The sequence below is a fragment of the Haplochromis burtoni genome, unplaced genomic scaffold (assembly GCF_018398535.1).
Source record: "Haplochromis burtoni strain Fernald_Lab_line unplaced genomic scaffold, NCSU_Asbu1 Contig_300, whole genome shotgun sequence".
In the NCBI taxonomy this organism is placed as follows: domain Eukaryota; kingdom Metazoa; phylum Chordata; class Actinopteri; order Cichliformes; family Cichlidae; genus Haplochromis; species Haplochromis burtoni.
The window spans coordinates 213,265-226,285 of NW_024582661.1; the positions used below are offsets into that span (position 1 = coordinate 213,265).

The 13,021-nt window shown below is 41.6% G+C and overlaps 1 protein-coding gene across 1 annotated transcript; it reads right to left on the reverse strand.

Moving 5' to 3' along the window:
• Positions 1-28: 28 nt before the first annotated feature.
• On the reverse strand, positions 29-9,676 carry nuak2 (NUAK family, SNF1-like kinase, 2). The gene is made up of 6 exons (XM_005941464.3): positions 9,177-9,676; positions 4,932-5,052; positions 4,350-4,501; positions 3,369-3,434; positions 2,995-3,247; positions 29-2,902 (listed from the first exon to the last, which is right to left on the reverse strand). Exons 1-6 carry the CDS (start codon positions 9,414-9,416, stop codon positions 1,857-1,859), a joined length of 1,878 nt encoding a protein of 625 aa, XP_005941526.1. The 5' UTR covers positions 9,417-9,676; the 3' UTR covers positions 29-1,856.
• Between the last annotated feature and the right edge of the window lie 3,345 nt (positions 9,677-13,021).

The following is a 13,021-nucleotide window of genomic DNA, read 5'->3' on the forward strand; positions in this document are numbered from 1 at the left end:
CCATTAACAACACTGGCCAGCAAATGAGTTGTTTGTTGTCGTTTTTTTTATTGACTTCCTCATCCCAGCAAGGACAACACAGCAGAACAGTCACACAAATGATAAGCCAGTAACTTTGGCAGACGTGGTTTAAATTAAACCTGAAATATATGGGATAAGGGAGAAACAAAAACAATGAAATGCCCACATTACAAACACATTAAATTATTTTATAAAAGCAAAAAACAAAACAAACATCCTACAAACAATATTTTCCTTGTCACACGTGAAAATCAAAGATCATATGTGAGAATGAGTTTTACCTTCATCTTAATACAATCCATCAGATTCCAGAAATTAAGAAAAAATCCTTTCATTAAAATAAAAAAAGAAAAAAGAAAAAAAAAGTATCTTTTGCATATGAACAGGCTTTCAATTCCTGATGAGCCTCCTTCATCAGAACCATGTTTCTGAACAACATGGTTCTGCAGCTTGCATCAATGGCTTTGTGCAACTCTTGTTACATGACACTGATACATAAATGGTGTATTTATCAGGTTTCAGTGGCCTGAAAGTGCTATTCCAGGCACTGGCTTAGCATCCAAATTAAAATCAAACATACATGCTGATGTAGCTGAATACCAGGAGTATTTCATAAAGCAAGACAGAGCCAGGTAGCTACGAAAATATCTGGTCAAGCTTAATTAAGGATCAATACCTGCATGCCTAATTTATGATTTTAATTTGAACTCTAGTTTTGATTCAGTGACTACTTTTTGGCAGCGCTATTTTTAACTGGTGTTATCTGGCCTTATAAAATACTACGCTGTTCCATAACCAATGATTCAACTTCATAAAAAAAACCCCAAAACAAATAGTAATTAGTTGGGGAACTTCATACTGTTGATTTTCAAAACAAAACAAAAAATAAAATAAAATAACTGGGCCCCACCTGTTTTTGTAAAACTCCCACACGTGTATGTAGACTCGAAGGCTATTTGTGCACTTGTATCAGCGCAAGCTAGCAAGCAAAGGCAGGTTCGACTGGTTAGGCCAGTGATTCATAGGGTCACTATTATTATTCAAGTCATTATCCAAACACAGAACAAGTCATTTCAGGAAAAACATTTATAAAAAAAAAAAAAAAAGTCAGTAGTCCCCGTTTCAAACATCAAAACTTGGCACATTTTGCTGGGGATTTTTAGCGCCAAGGTTTTCCAAATCTGCTCTTTGGCATCTGTGAAATGTTACCTTACCCATAAACAAAACTCATTCCAACATCGAAACTGTGTGCTATTGCCGTCATCATCTTAGACAAACATCATGTTGACAGAAGATTACGAAGCTAGAATCCAAATAACACTCATTGAACTTTCTCAAACTTTCTTGTTGACAATAAACCACAATGCAGAGTATTCTGCTGCTGTAACTCGGACACAAACCAGCTACATTCAATCAGATCTACTGTAACTGTATTAAAAATGTCTCCCGAATTTCCATCTCTGAAGTGCTTTTGGTTTCATTGTGAATTAATTGACTAGCAACCTCTAACAATGAAAACCAGAGTTCAAGCTCTCTTCTCCTGAGACTGTTTGATGAAAGTCAAATTGCACTCTGTAACATTTCCTTTGCATAATTGCATTTCCTTATTTTAGTTTCGGTTAAATCAAATCGACCATCTCAAATACAATCAGTCTTCTCCCTTTTTTTGGTACTGTGTTAATTCCTGAATTCTGCCAAAATGATCACCTTACAGTGTTCTGGTATTTTCACACAACGCACTTTGGCTTTCATGACCACAATATTGTTAAAGTCACTTCAAAATTCAGGATGACCACTAATTCTTTAGCCAGCATCTTGTCCCTTATTACTGGTCTTCAGCTTGCATTGGAGCTTCGTATGACCATGGCCTGTTTGTAAGCCTCTGTGACGTTATCACAGTCTGAAATCGAAAAGGCACTGTCAGCCACTCCAGACTTGTAACAGTCCCAGGACCTCAACAGCCCATCGGACAGAATTCTATCTTCTTGGATGTCCAGAAGGTTGTCAGCAGAAACGCAGCCTCTCATGCTCGCCTTGGCTGGTTTATCCATTTGCATTGCTGGCCTCACGTGGTCTGGTAGATCCAGCTGATCAAAGGACTCTGAAGATAAAATGCTATCTTCGCTGATGGCTCCGCTTGGTCTTGATCGGCCACCTCCATGAGGCAGAGATGTCGCCAGCTGGTCCAAAGACCCAAACTCATGTAACCCACCAGAGGAGAACTTTCCATTACGCTTGAGGATGCCCTTCCTGTAGGGTGCTGAAGGGCACTCTTTAGTTTGCGTTACCAAGCCAGAGTCACTGTTCTCTGGAGATGATGAGTAATACCCCGACTCTTGCTCAGCAGGCTTCTTTAGGATACCTTTGCGAGGCAGCTGTGCAGCTGAAGGTGCTTTACCTGGTGCAGACAAGTCCAAGATTTTTTGTGGCTCCACTAAACTGACAGTTGATGTTTCGCTTATCGACTTCTGTTTCACACTGTTACGCCTCTTCAGAATACCCTTGGAGGGCCGAGTGTCTGTGCTACCCTCGTGAACTGCCTGGGTGATGTTATTCTCCTTACGCGACCTTCGCAGGGACCGTTGTCGGACTACATCCCCTGCACTGCCCTGCGTGCGGAGCAGGCAGCGCATCTTGGAGCCATTCTCCAGTAAAGGCCTGGATGTACGACGCAGCCAACTAGCAACACCGGCCAGCCCAGCAGGCTGTGATGTTGACGGAGATACTGGGGCAGAGGTCTGCTCCACATGACTGCTCCTTCTCTCACACAGTAACGGCTGCGGATAGCCCCAGTTGAGCCACCAGTGACCGGCAATCTCCTCTATTGTAGCTCGGCGGTCAGGATTCACCATCAGCATCCAGCGGATGAGTCCACATGCATCTGATGGAAAGAAATGGGAAAAAATCAAGACTCCTATAAAAGCTAAAATATAATTTAGCTTCACTGAGGAAAAATCCATTTTAAAAACTTACCAGAGGGTTTGTTTGGTTTCCGGTAGTCTCCGGTGCTGATCTGCTGCACTAGCATCTTGTGGTTGTTCCCGTCAAATGGCATGGTTCCGTGAACCAGCGTGTACAAAAGCACCCCAAGAGACCAAGTGTCCACCTCTGGGCCATGGTACGGACGCCCGTTGACAATCTCCGGGGAGGCATATAAAGGACTGCCGCAAAAAGTCTGAAGTAACTCGTCACCGTGGTAGAGGTTCGACAGCCCAAAGTCTGCAATCTGTGAGAACAAAAGATGTGATGTGAAGCGTATTTTCCCATTGAAGTTCTTCAGTTACAGCGCATCACTGTTAGTTATAAAATGCGTAACGCAGGCTATTGATTTCAATCCACATGCATACCTTAACATTGCCGTTGTCATCCAGTAAAATGTTCTCCAGTTTCAGGTCCCGGTGTACGATTCCGTTCTAAGAGGAAAAAGGATTTATTTTTGTTTGTTTGTTTTTTTCCTTCTTTTTTGTTTAAGCTTTGTTTCATGCATGCTGTTAGGGATCGGTTTACTGGGAGTTGTCTGCATGACGTAGAAAGGATTTGCTTTACTGGGTTACACCACATTATTCTCTAACAGAAGACCTCTCTGGTACGTCAGCAGTGCCTCATTGTGCTCTGCTCTGTAGGGGGGCATGCCTTTGACTCAAGTTTGCATTTGCTTCACTTACAAAAAAAAAAAAAGCAGGTCAGCTACTGCTCCTTACATATGAGCACTTGCTGTAGCAACGAACACATTCTTTGTGTAGCGTGGCGTTCATTTATTGTTAAAATGCCATCATGAAGAAACTTTGGAATTTGTCGCTGTGCCAAATGTAGGTGATATAACAGATGGCCTTTCTCTGCTGAATAACGTGGATAAATAAATGTTTAACGAGACATCAGACCTCCGTAAAGAGGTAAAGGACAGGTGGTTAACACAGTAATATGAAAGGGCAGGTCACTCAGCAAATACTGTCTAGCAAACGTTTATTTATAAATGCTTTGCCAAGCAGAGCCATGATAAAATATAATGTTCACTGAATGGTGGTAATTGCACGGCTCTGGGCTTGCTAGAACAACCGATTGCTGTGTGTGTGTGTTCTGTTCCTTCACACCCTCATTAAACTGTGAGACCATGCGTGTGCATGTTGGGATTGCTGGCCTTTAGCCTTCACTTGGTCTCAGTACAGACCAACTGTTCATTTTCCCCCAGGCTGACAGTGAATAATATCCATTATGTAACTTTGGAGGTGCCAGCGCCTTGGAAAAACAGTGAATCTGAGCGCAGCCCTGTGTCATTAGGCTTAAGACAACAGCAGGTTGAAGATCCGATATGAGAAAAACTGCCTTACCTGATGACAGTAGTGGACAGCTGACACAATCTGCCTGAAGAAATGCCTGGCCTCCCGCTCGGGGATGCTTTTCTTGTCACAGATGTAGTCATACAGATCCCCCCGGCTGGCATACTCCATGACAATCACAATTTTGTCCTTGTTCTCAAATACTGAAATACAGAAGAGCAGAGCTCCTTTGAATTCAACGCTTCAAACCATTTGCAATACTTGAGCTGTGTGAGAGACGTCCATTATCTGTGCAACCGCTAATTTACACCAATTACAGCTATACAGCAAACAAACGTGCACTGAAGTGGAGAAACGCTGAGTGATGACCACCTCATCAGGCGTGAGGGGTGCTGGAAGACACGGGGCTCTGCACATTATCAGCGGCGCCGGATTACGGCAGGAAGTTGCCACTTACGTAACTCTGCATCAGACTTGAGCACAAAGACGTGCGTGACAAAACTCGGACTCTCAAACAGAGAGACTCCTTCCCCCCACCCAAGATATCACGTTTGTATGTAGTGTGTGGAACAGAATGATTAAAATCAAACCCAAACATGGAGTCATTAGCATTTTGTTTTTGAAATAATGTACCTTCATATATGGTGATGACGTGCGGATGACAGAGCGAGGACATGATCTCGATTTCTCTGCGAATGTGAATCAGATCTTGTTCATCCTTGATCTTCTCCTTTCTGATAGATTTTACGGCAACCTTTAAGAAAGAAAAATCAATAAAGTGAGAGGTAAGTAAGAATGAGCTCATGGAATAATTAATCATCCAACAGGGAATCAAACTTTTTCTTCCCCCACGTAAGGTCTAAACCACTTTAATGGGCTTCCTTGTGTAAAAAGGGTTAGAAGTCTGCTGGAGGGGGTTACATGAATAGAGACAAAACAGGGAACGAGTGAGCCTGTACTCCAGCTCCCTCCAGCTTCTAATGCTAATGACAACTCTAATGGTCTAGACCTCGAGGTGTTTCAGCAAATCTAATTTTAACACTCAAAAGGACACAAGAGACTGTAGGAGACTCAATAAATGCTAAACCACAAGGTGCACAAGTTGGGGAAAAAAAAAAATCAGTGACAGTAATATTCACGTCAACTTTATCCAACTTTACTGGTTATGTTGCTCAAATAAGGCATTTTTAAAAATCAAATTCAGGTCAAAAGTTGCATAATTATTGATTAAAAAGCAAACAAAACCTTAATGCAATAATCAGCAGAGGTATACTAGATAAGTCATGTCTATTAAGTGCAGTATGGTTTAAAATAAAAAATAAAAAATCCACAAATCAGCCGCTAGTTAACATAAATTGCCGTCCTCCCACTGCTTGTTTGATTGCGAGTGGAACAATGAGCATTGAACTGAAACCTGTGCTGTTTTAAACTCTGCAAAGGGAACTCCGGGTCAAGTATTGTCTGTTTTATAGAAAACTAGAGTTGGCCGTTAGGTCTGCGAGGCCCACAGAAGTAAAAATTTAAATGTGAATAGCATCTCAGTCTGAACTCGCAGGCAAGCTGTATTCATGTCATTCTGTTGCCCATTGGAAGCGCAGATGCTTGGGATTCCTCTGTGCGCCGAGTGCGTCATCAGTCCACCCCAAGGTTGAAGAGGTGCTGTGAGGCACCAGATGGTGCAGGCGGTGGGGTGTCCTCATTTCTAACCCTCGAGGTTCCAGAGACAGGAAAATGAGTAAAGCAGCGACTTGTCATATCCGTGTCAACGCGTGACCTGTCTCCCCGTCGTGAGTCACTGTCTGGCGTGGATGCTCTTGCAAATAAACCCCCGTATTCCCTCCACCCGGGCCCGTTTCCTGACTCTGAGAATGGAGGTTTCCTGCATTTGTTTGCGTAGCTGTCAGACAGGCCTGAACTCACACTCATGACGAGTTCACATCCTTGTGAGGTTATCTGTGTGTGTGCAATCTCTGTTACAGACAGTCTGCTCCACGTAATAAGCACAGAGGGGCTGAAATCTTTCACATTTCACAGCAAAGACTCAAACCACATTTCTGCACAACACACACAACTCATGAGCCACCATTATCCCCCTGGCCATTTGCACCAGATAGCCCTGTTAAAATGTAGGCTTAGTGAAGCTTTGTGGAGTTTTAATCAGGTATGCACAAAATCATGGGTCAATCCAGAAGTTTAAAAACTACATTTTGGGACAGATTTGATATCATTAATATCCTTTTTATTTATTTTTATTCCAGGGAAACAATAAATCATGATATAAAAAAGCATGTTTAAGGATTTCTTAAGATCCTTAGATCAGCTCTTCAGACCATCTTGGAATATTTATCCCGTGCTCACCTGATGTGACAACACAGATGAGTCACGCAGGTGAGTATCGGCCTCTGACATCAGTAAATGGCACTTTGTTTTATTTTTTATTCCTATTTATCCCCTTCGTATATTTTATTTATATTGTCTCTGTGTGGTGTGTGTGTGTGTGTGTGTGTGTGTGTGTGTGTGTGTGTGTGTGTGTGTTCTGTAACTTCTGTCTGTTGCTGTGCTTTTTTGGAAATCGAATTTCCCAGAGGAACCCACCCGAGGGATTAATAAAGTTCTATCTTATCTTAGGTATACGGAGTCACTTTATCTAAATAAAGCAAGTATAGATGCAGTCTTAGGAGCTCAAAAAGAAGGCAAATGGACTTTAACTTAAAGAAGTCTGGGTTTTTGTTTTTTTTAAGGCTGTCATGACCTGAATGACTGAGAACCTACACAGACATACAGACACAAGTATTTAACCAGTTTAACTGTGGAGCATGAGTAAAAACGCCCCTGGGAACTCTCTTGCACAATGAATTAATTAACAGCTGATGCAAACCAAGTCTAGGGACTTAACTGGGGCGTCTGAATACACAAACAGCATTCATGTCAGGCACCGAGTGGCAGATCAACCCCTATCCTGATGTATGTTGACACCCCACCCCCCAACCTACCTTACCCCACCTCAGTGGATTATGCAATCAGACTTTTGCACTTAGACAATGGAAACAGCTGTAATGCTTAATGCCACAGCACGCAAGATGAAGCCACTGTTTGTTTTTGTGTCACTCCCCTGAGTCAATGACACATCTCTGTCCATTATGTTGTCAATAATCAGGCGTGCAAAGGCTTCTCTGCTAAATGCCATTTGTTGGGTGTGAGATTCAAAACACGTATGTGGGCTAATCAGTATTTTGATACTTAAAATAAATAAAAAAAATTGTAGGTTTGAAGCATCAGGAAGCTGCCGGCAAGGATAAATCCCAGACACCAACTCATTTCCAATAAAAACAGCAGAGCCAGTCGGTGAAAGAGCAGAAATGGGCGTGTGTGGACACGGCTCAACTTGTATCACTGCATGTTTACTGTAAGCAGCAAAGGGAAGGGGAAAGGGATTCTAACACTTACTTCCTTGACTTCTCCACTTTCACAAAAGCAGGACTTTTAACAAAGGGCATTTCCGATAAAGTATGAAACAGCAGCCAAGTCAGGCTTCCCAAGAAAAGGCCGAAGTATCTACAGCAGGAACGTTTAGTTTTCATTTTAAAGTCTAGATGTGGGCTTTGATTTGTATCATTTTAACACACTTTCCGTTTCCCGGTATGTTCGATAAGCCACAGCAAGTAAACAAACCATTAGGCAGCACGAATGCAAATCACATGTTTATCAAGAGAACAAAGATTTTAATAGGTTCACCAAAATAAACTCAGGTGCCAGTTTATTATGTGGGTTCGTTTAAATTGGTTTTAAGTGTTGTTGTTGAGTCAGGGTTTGTTTTGTGGTACCACATGACCCTGACCCAGTCCCGTACAGTATTTTTTTAACTGGTCTCACAATCAACCCACTTCCACATTCCTTTCTAAAATATTTAGAAGCTAAAAATAAAAGAGATCCAAGATCTTATAATCAAGGGGAAACCCCCCTCCTTTTTATGCCTCTTTTAAGGGCTTATCTTTCTAATGTTTTAAATTCCTCGCATTTCCCCTTAGGCCATGGAGAGCTGGAATTTACCTGGAAGCCCAATTGCAACCCCCGCATCCCCCCCCCTCCTGTTCCTTTTATCAGAAAAAAAACCCCAACAAAAAGAAAGTTACCTAAACTGCTTCCTGGGGAAAATAACTTACCCAGCCCTTTCCAAGAGACTTTCTTTTGTGCCTCACATGGGCTAATTTAAAAAAAAAAAAAGAGAGAGAGATAGAGGTTATATAAAATGCCTTGTGATAAATTTCTGTTGAAACGCCATGATAATGACCTCAAACTGGAGCGGATCTCACTGTTTAACCTGAATACACCATGAAGAAGCATGGGCAGATGCTTGCATAATTGCATTTGCGCTTAAGACAAATTTAAGCGCTTATCAAGCAGATCAGAAAGAGTCTGCGGGCTGGCGAGGAGGAAATTATTAGATCATGGTCAGTATATTCCAGTGTGAACGTAAGAAAAGCCCATAAATAAACACACTGAACCCTTCGACAAACTTTAGCCAATAGACAAACACCTCAGGAGAGATGGCAGGCGCACTTTCAACTTTATTACTTTACAATCCGCCTTATAAAAAATTAACAATATTATTTTTCTTACAATCCAGCAATACTTTGCTTTTTTCAAAGTGAACGCTCTGCGGTAGAGTTTCCACGCCTTTATTTGAAAATTCAAATCCAAGCGTGCTCTACCTGTTTGCAGACAGTCAGTCACCTAAAAATAGCGCTCGCTGTCTAAACAACAGGTGGCCGATGGGACAAGCAGCCCAAAGACTGACGTGAGACTGACTGCAGGTAAAATGTGATCAGATTAAAAATAATAATAATACTAATAAAAGAAAAATAACACCATGCTTACCAGTCTACCGGACCTTTCCTTGGCCTTCTTCACCTTGCCGTAGGTTCCTTTTCCGAGGGTCTCCAGAAACTCGTACCGGTGTTTCAGGTTGTGTTTGTGGTGGTGCCTCTTCACGGCTTGTTTTTTCACGGGCACCTGGAATTGAGCTTTCCCGAAGGGTGTGTTTTCGTCGTGAAAAGCTCCCCCGACGGACGGCCTGTTGCAGGCTGACGAAAGACGGGCAGCGCGTAAAGCATCCATGCCGACCCCCGGCAGAGGTGTTGTCTTGTGTCGCTTTACTTTCAGAGCCAGGTATTAAAAATGCATTCCCTCTGTGTGGAGCCGCAGGCACGCTTCAGGTTAAAGTCTCGATATAAAGTCTTCAGCTGAGAACTGCAGGTTAGTGTGATCAAGAAGCTGTAGGCAGGAACTGGAACATCTGCGTGTTAGCTCGGTAATGCTGCTGAAACTCAGCAGCAGGTAGGCAAGAGTGAGGGGGAAAGCGGCGGAGCACCGCCCGCAGACGGACACGTCAAATAGTGGAGGGGGAGTTTCAGGTAAGGGAGGAGCGCTGGATCTGCTGCACCGCGCATACCGTGGAGTGAACAAACAGAGCGAACTAGTTTATGTTGGATTTACTGGCTTCAGCTTTATTTAAAGTTAATGTTAAAAACAAGAAGAAATGATTCAGTGTTGCCTGGTAACCTCTTTTAATTCCCACACATGCTTTGTTTAGTTTTTTGTTTTTGGGTGATTGGTGTAAAAATCTGTGTTCCGCAGAAACAGACCAAGGACACCCCACGAAGACGAAAAATCAAAAAACAAGTGGGGCATAGAAGTTGAACAGGTAGTTGCAACATATCCAGTGGTTGCATTTAAGTAAATTTACTCAAACGACCGCCATCTGACGTAACCGACATGTTGGCCTACTTTGCTGGAATATTTCCACCTCATGTTACTTCTAATTCACTCACAGTTTTAGTTTGAATGCACATAGCTACCAAACTATGTTATAATATTGCAGATCAAACAGTAGGCCCATACACAGTTATTAAAATAAACTGTCTAAGCATTAATGCATCATAATATATATATTTACATAATGTTATTATTTAAAATATATATATAAATACAATGAGGTTTGACCACGAGAGAAGACAGCAGTGCTTTTTTTATGTGATCATGTTCACATAACGCTTCTTCTGTGCATGATGGATCTGTATCATGCGTTTGTGGACGGCACAGGGATTTGTGGAAGTGTTCCTCAGCCCATGCAGCAATTTCCATGACAGAATCATACCTGTTTTTGATGCAGTGCTGCCTGAGGGCTTGACGATCACAGGCTTCCTTTCTTTAGATTCTCAAAATCTTTTGATGATATTATGTACGGTAGCCGATATCCCATTTCCCCCTATTCATAAGAAAGAAAACCTGCTGGAGTATGAATATAAACATAAACATCCACACACACGAGATCTCATATATGAGAATAGTAGTGCAAATGACCCAGTGTTGATTATAATATTAATGCTATCAGCAAATGAGGTAAATGATGACATATGATACTATAATCCTCTGTGATAAAATCCAGATGGATGGTATAAGAGTGTGTGGTATTATAAAGTGTTGTTGTGCATGTGTAGTTTAAAAATGTATTTAAAACCTGAACAGGAGTAAAGCATTACTTCTGACAGAGGTTTGTTGCTTATTTTGAAACCACTGTGTAATCACTGGAGCTTATGCCTCAAAGCTATCCTCTTAAAATGTGATGAATAAGCCAGCTTCTTTCCTATCATTGCTTCTTGCTTCTTCTTCGTTTCCAATGAAGTAGAGAAAAATACAGTTGCATAAATTGGCTTCCACAAGGGCAAAAAATGAGTTTTTTTCTTTTGCTTTCTTCTATTCCATCAGTGCACCGCATTTTCAGTCCTGACTGACTTCATGCAGCTATTTGTGTTTGGATATTCTGATCTAAATGGTCAGAATATCCAAACACAGTGGTGAGCTGGGAGAAGTGAAATCTGGAACAGAAAACGTTTAGATGAATAATGTTGTTACAGCTATGAGCCACTGGAGGTCAGCAAGCAGTCACTGTTTGCAACACTGCAGGCTGGTTAACCTGATTTGAGGCCACACGTTCATCACTATATATTCAGTAAATACTTTAAGGCAAAACATCTGACAAGTGTTTGTCAGTCAAGACAAGATGAGCCGCCTTCCCTGATCTTCATGAATTAATACTTTAAGCCAAGCAAAGCTGCGTGTTCACACGTTCTGTTTTAACTGACAGGACCTCAAACTTTTATCCTGTTCTCCTTCAGAAGCTGAAAAGTCACATACAGCATTACATTTCACTGAAACAAACAAGCTGTTAGTCAAACTTACTTGAACTGCAGTTTTTCCCACTCTGGTTGCCTGCGCACCCCGCAGCGATGCTATGAGTCAGCAGGGGGTCTGCTCCACATTTTGGGAACCAGTGTTCCAACTCATTGGCCTTTTTCTGTTTACCGCTCAGTAATGTTTCACAGATTATTCACTCGTGCATGCAGAGGAACATTGTGAACAAATAAACAACAGTGATGTAGAAAAAAAAGAACACTAATATAAAAGTGCTGCCAAAGCACTTTTATATTGTTTTGGGAATCAAATCAAAATACCAGCTAGATAACCAAAAATGTTTTGTTGGCAATGAGGTCAGGTCAGATAAGGTCAGTGTGGACTGTGGTGTTCGCAGATGACATTGTGATCTGTAGTGAGAGCAGGGAGGAGGTATGGGAGGTCAGCAGAAGCAAGACAGAATACATGTATGTGAATGAGAAGGAGACAGGTGAAGGTAGATCACCTGGAGTCAACCATCTAAAGGAACAGACAGTGCACAAGAGGTGAAGAAGAAAAGTGGAGTCGGGGTGTAGTGTGTGGAGATGAGTGTCAGGGGTGATTTGTGGCAGAAGGATAGCAGCAAGCGTGAAAGAAAGCATTTACACGATGGTTGTGAGACCTGCCGTGATGTATGATTTGGAGATGGCAGAACTGAGAAAAACACAGGAGGCTGAGCTGGAGATGTTAAAGTTTTCACTGGGAGTGATGAGAATGGACAAAAATAGAAATGAGTAGATTAGATCGACAGCTCAAGCTGAGCAATTTGGAGACGTGCATGTGCAGAGGAGGGACTGTGGATGCATTGGACAAAGGGTACACACATTTAAATCTTTATTAAAAACACATTTATTCTCTTTGGCATTTGACTCGAGTGCAACATACTTCTGGACAATTTTATTTTATTTTATTTTATGTGTTGTGGATTTTATGTGTTGTGGATTTTACTGTAGTTTTTCTTGGGGCTATATACTTTTAATGTATAGCACTTTGGTCAACGCTGTTGTTTTAAATCTTATATATAAATACATTTGACCTTTGACCTTTGACAGGTCGCTAAATATTAAGCTGCCAGGTATGAAGACAGGAGGAAGACCATAGAGGTGATTCATGGATGTAGTGAAGGAGGACATACAGAGGGTTGCTATGACAGAGGAGGATGATAGGGGATAAAGTGAGATGGAGGCAGATGCTCTGCAGTGGCAACCTTTTAACTGAAACAAGAAGTTTCAAAAGAGAACATAAATGAATCTGTAAAGGGATTGTACATGTGATGTCCAAATATTATTAGTGTTATCTGACGCTATATCTGAAATATTATACATTCATTAAATCAGATCATATAAATTTTGGCAGAGAAAATATTCCTGATTTGATCTGACCTTAACTAACCCTTTCAAAGATATTGTTTATGTAATTCAACCTTTCTGCCAGAAGAGGGAGCTCACTAGCAGCTTGTAGTCCTGACACATCTCTGCACTCAGTTTCTC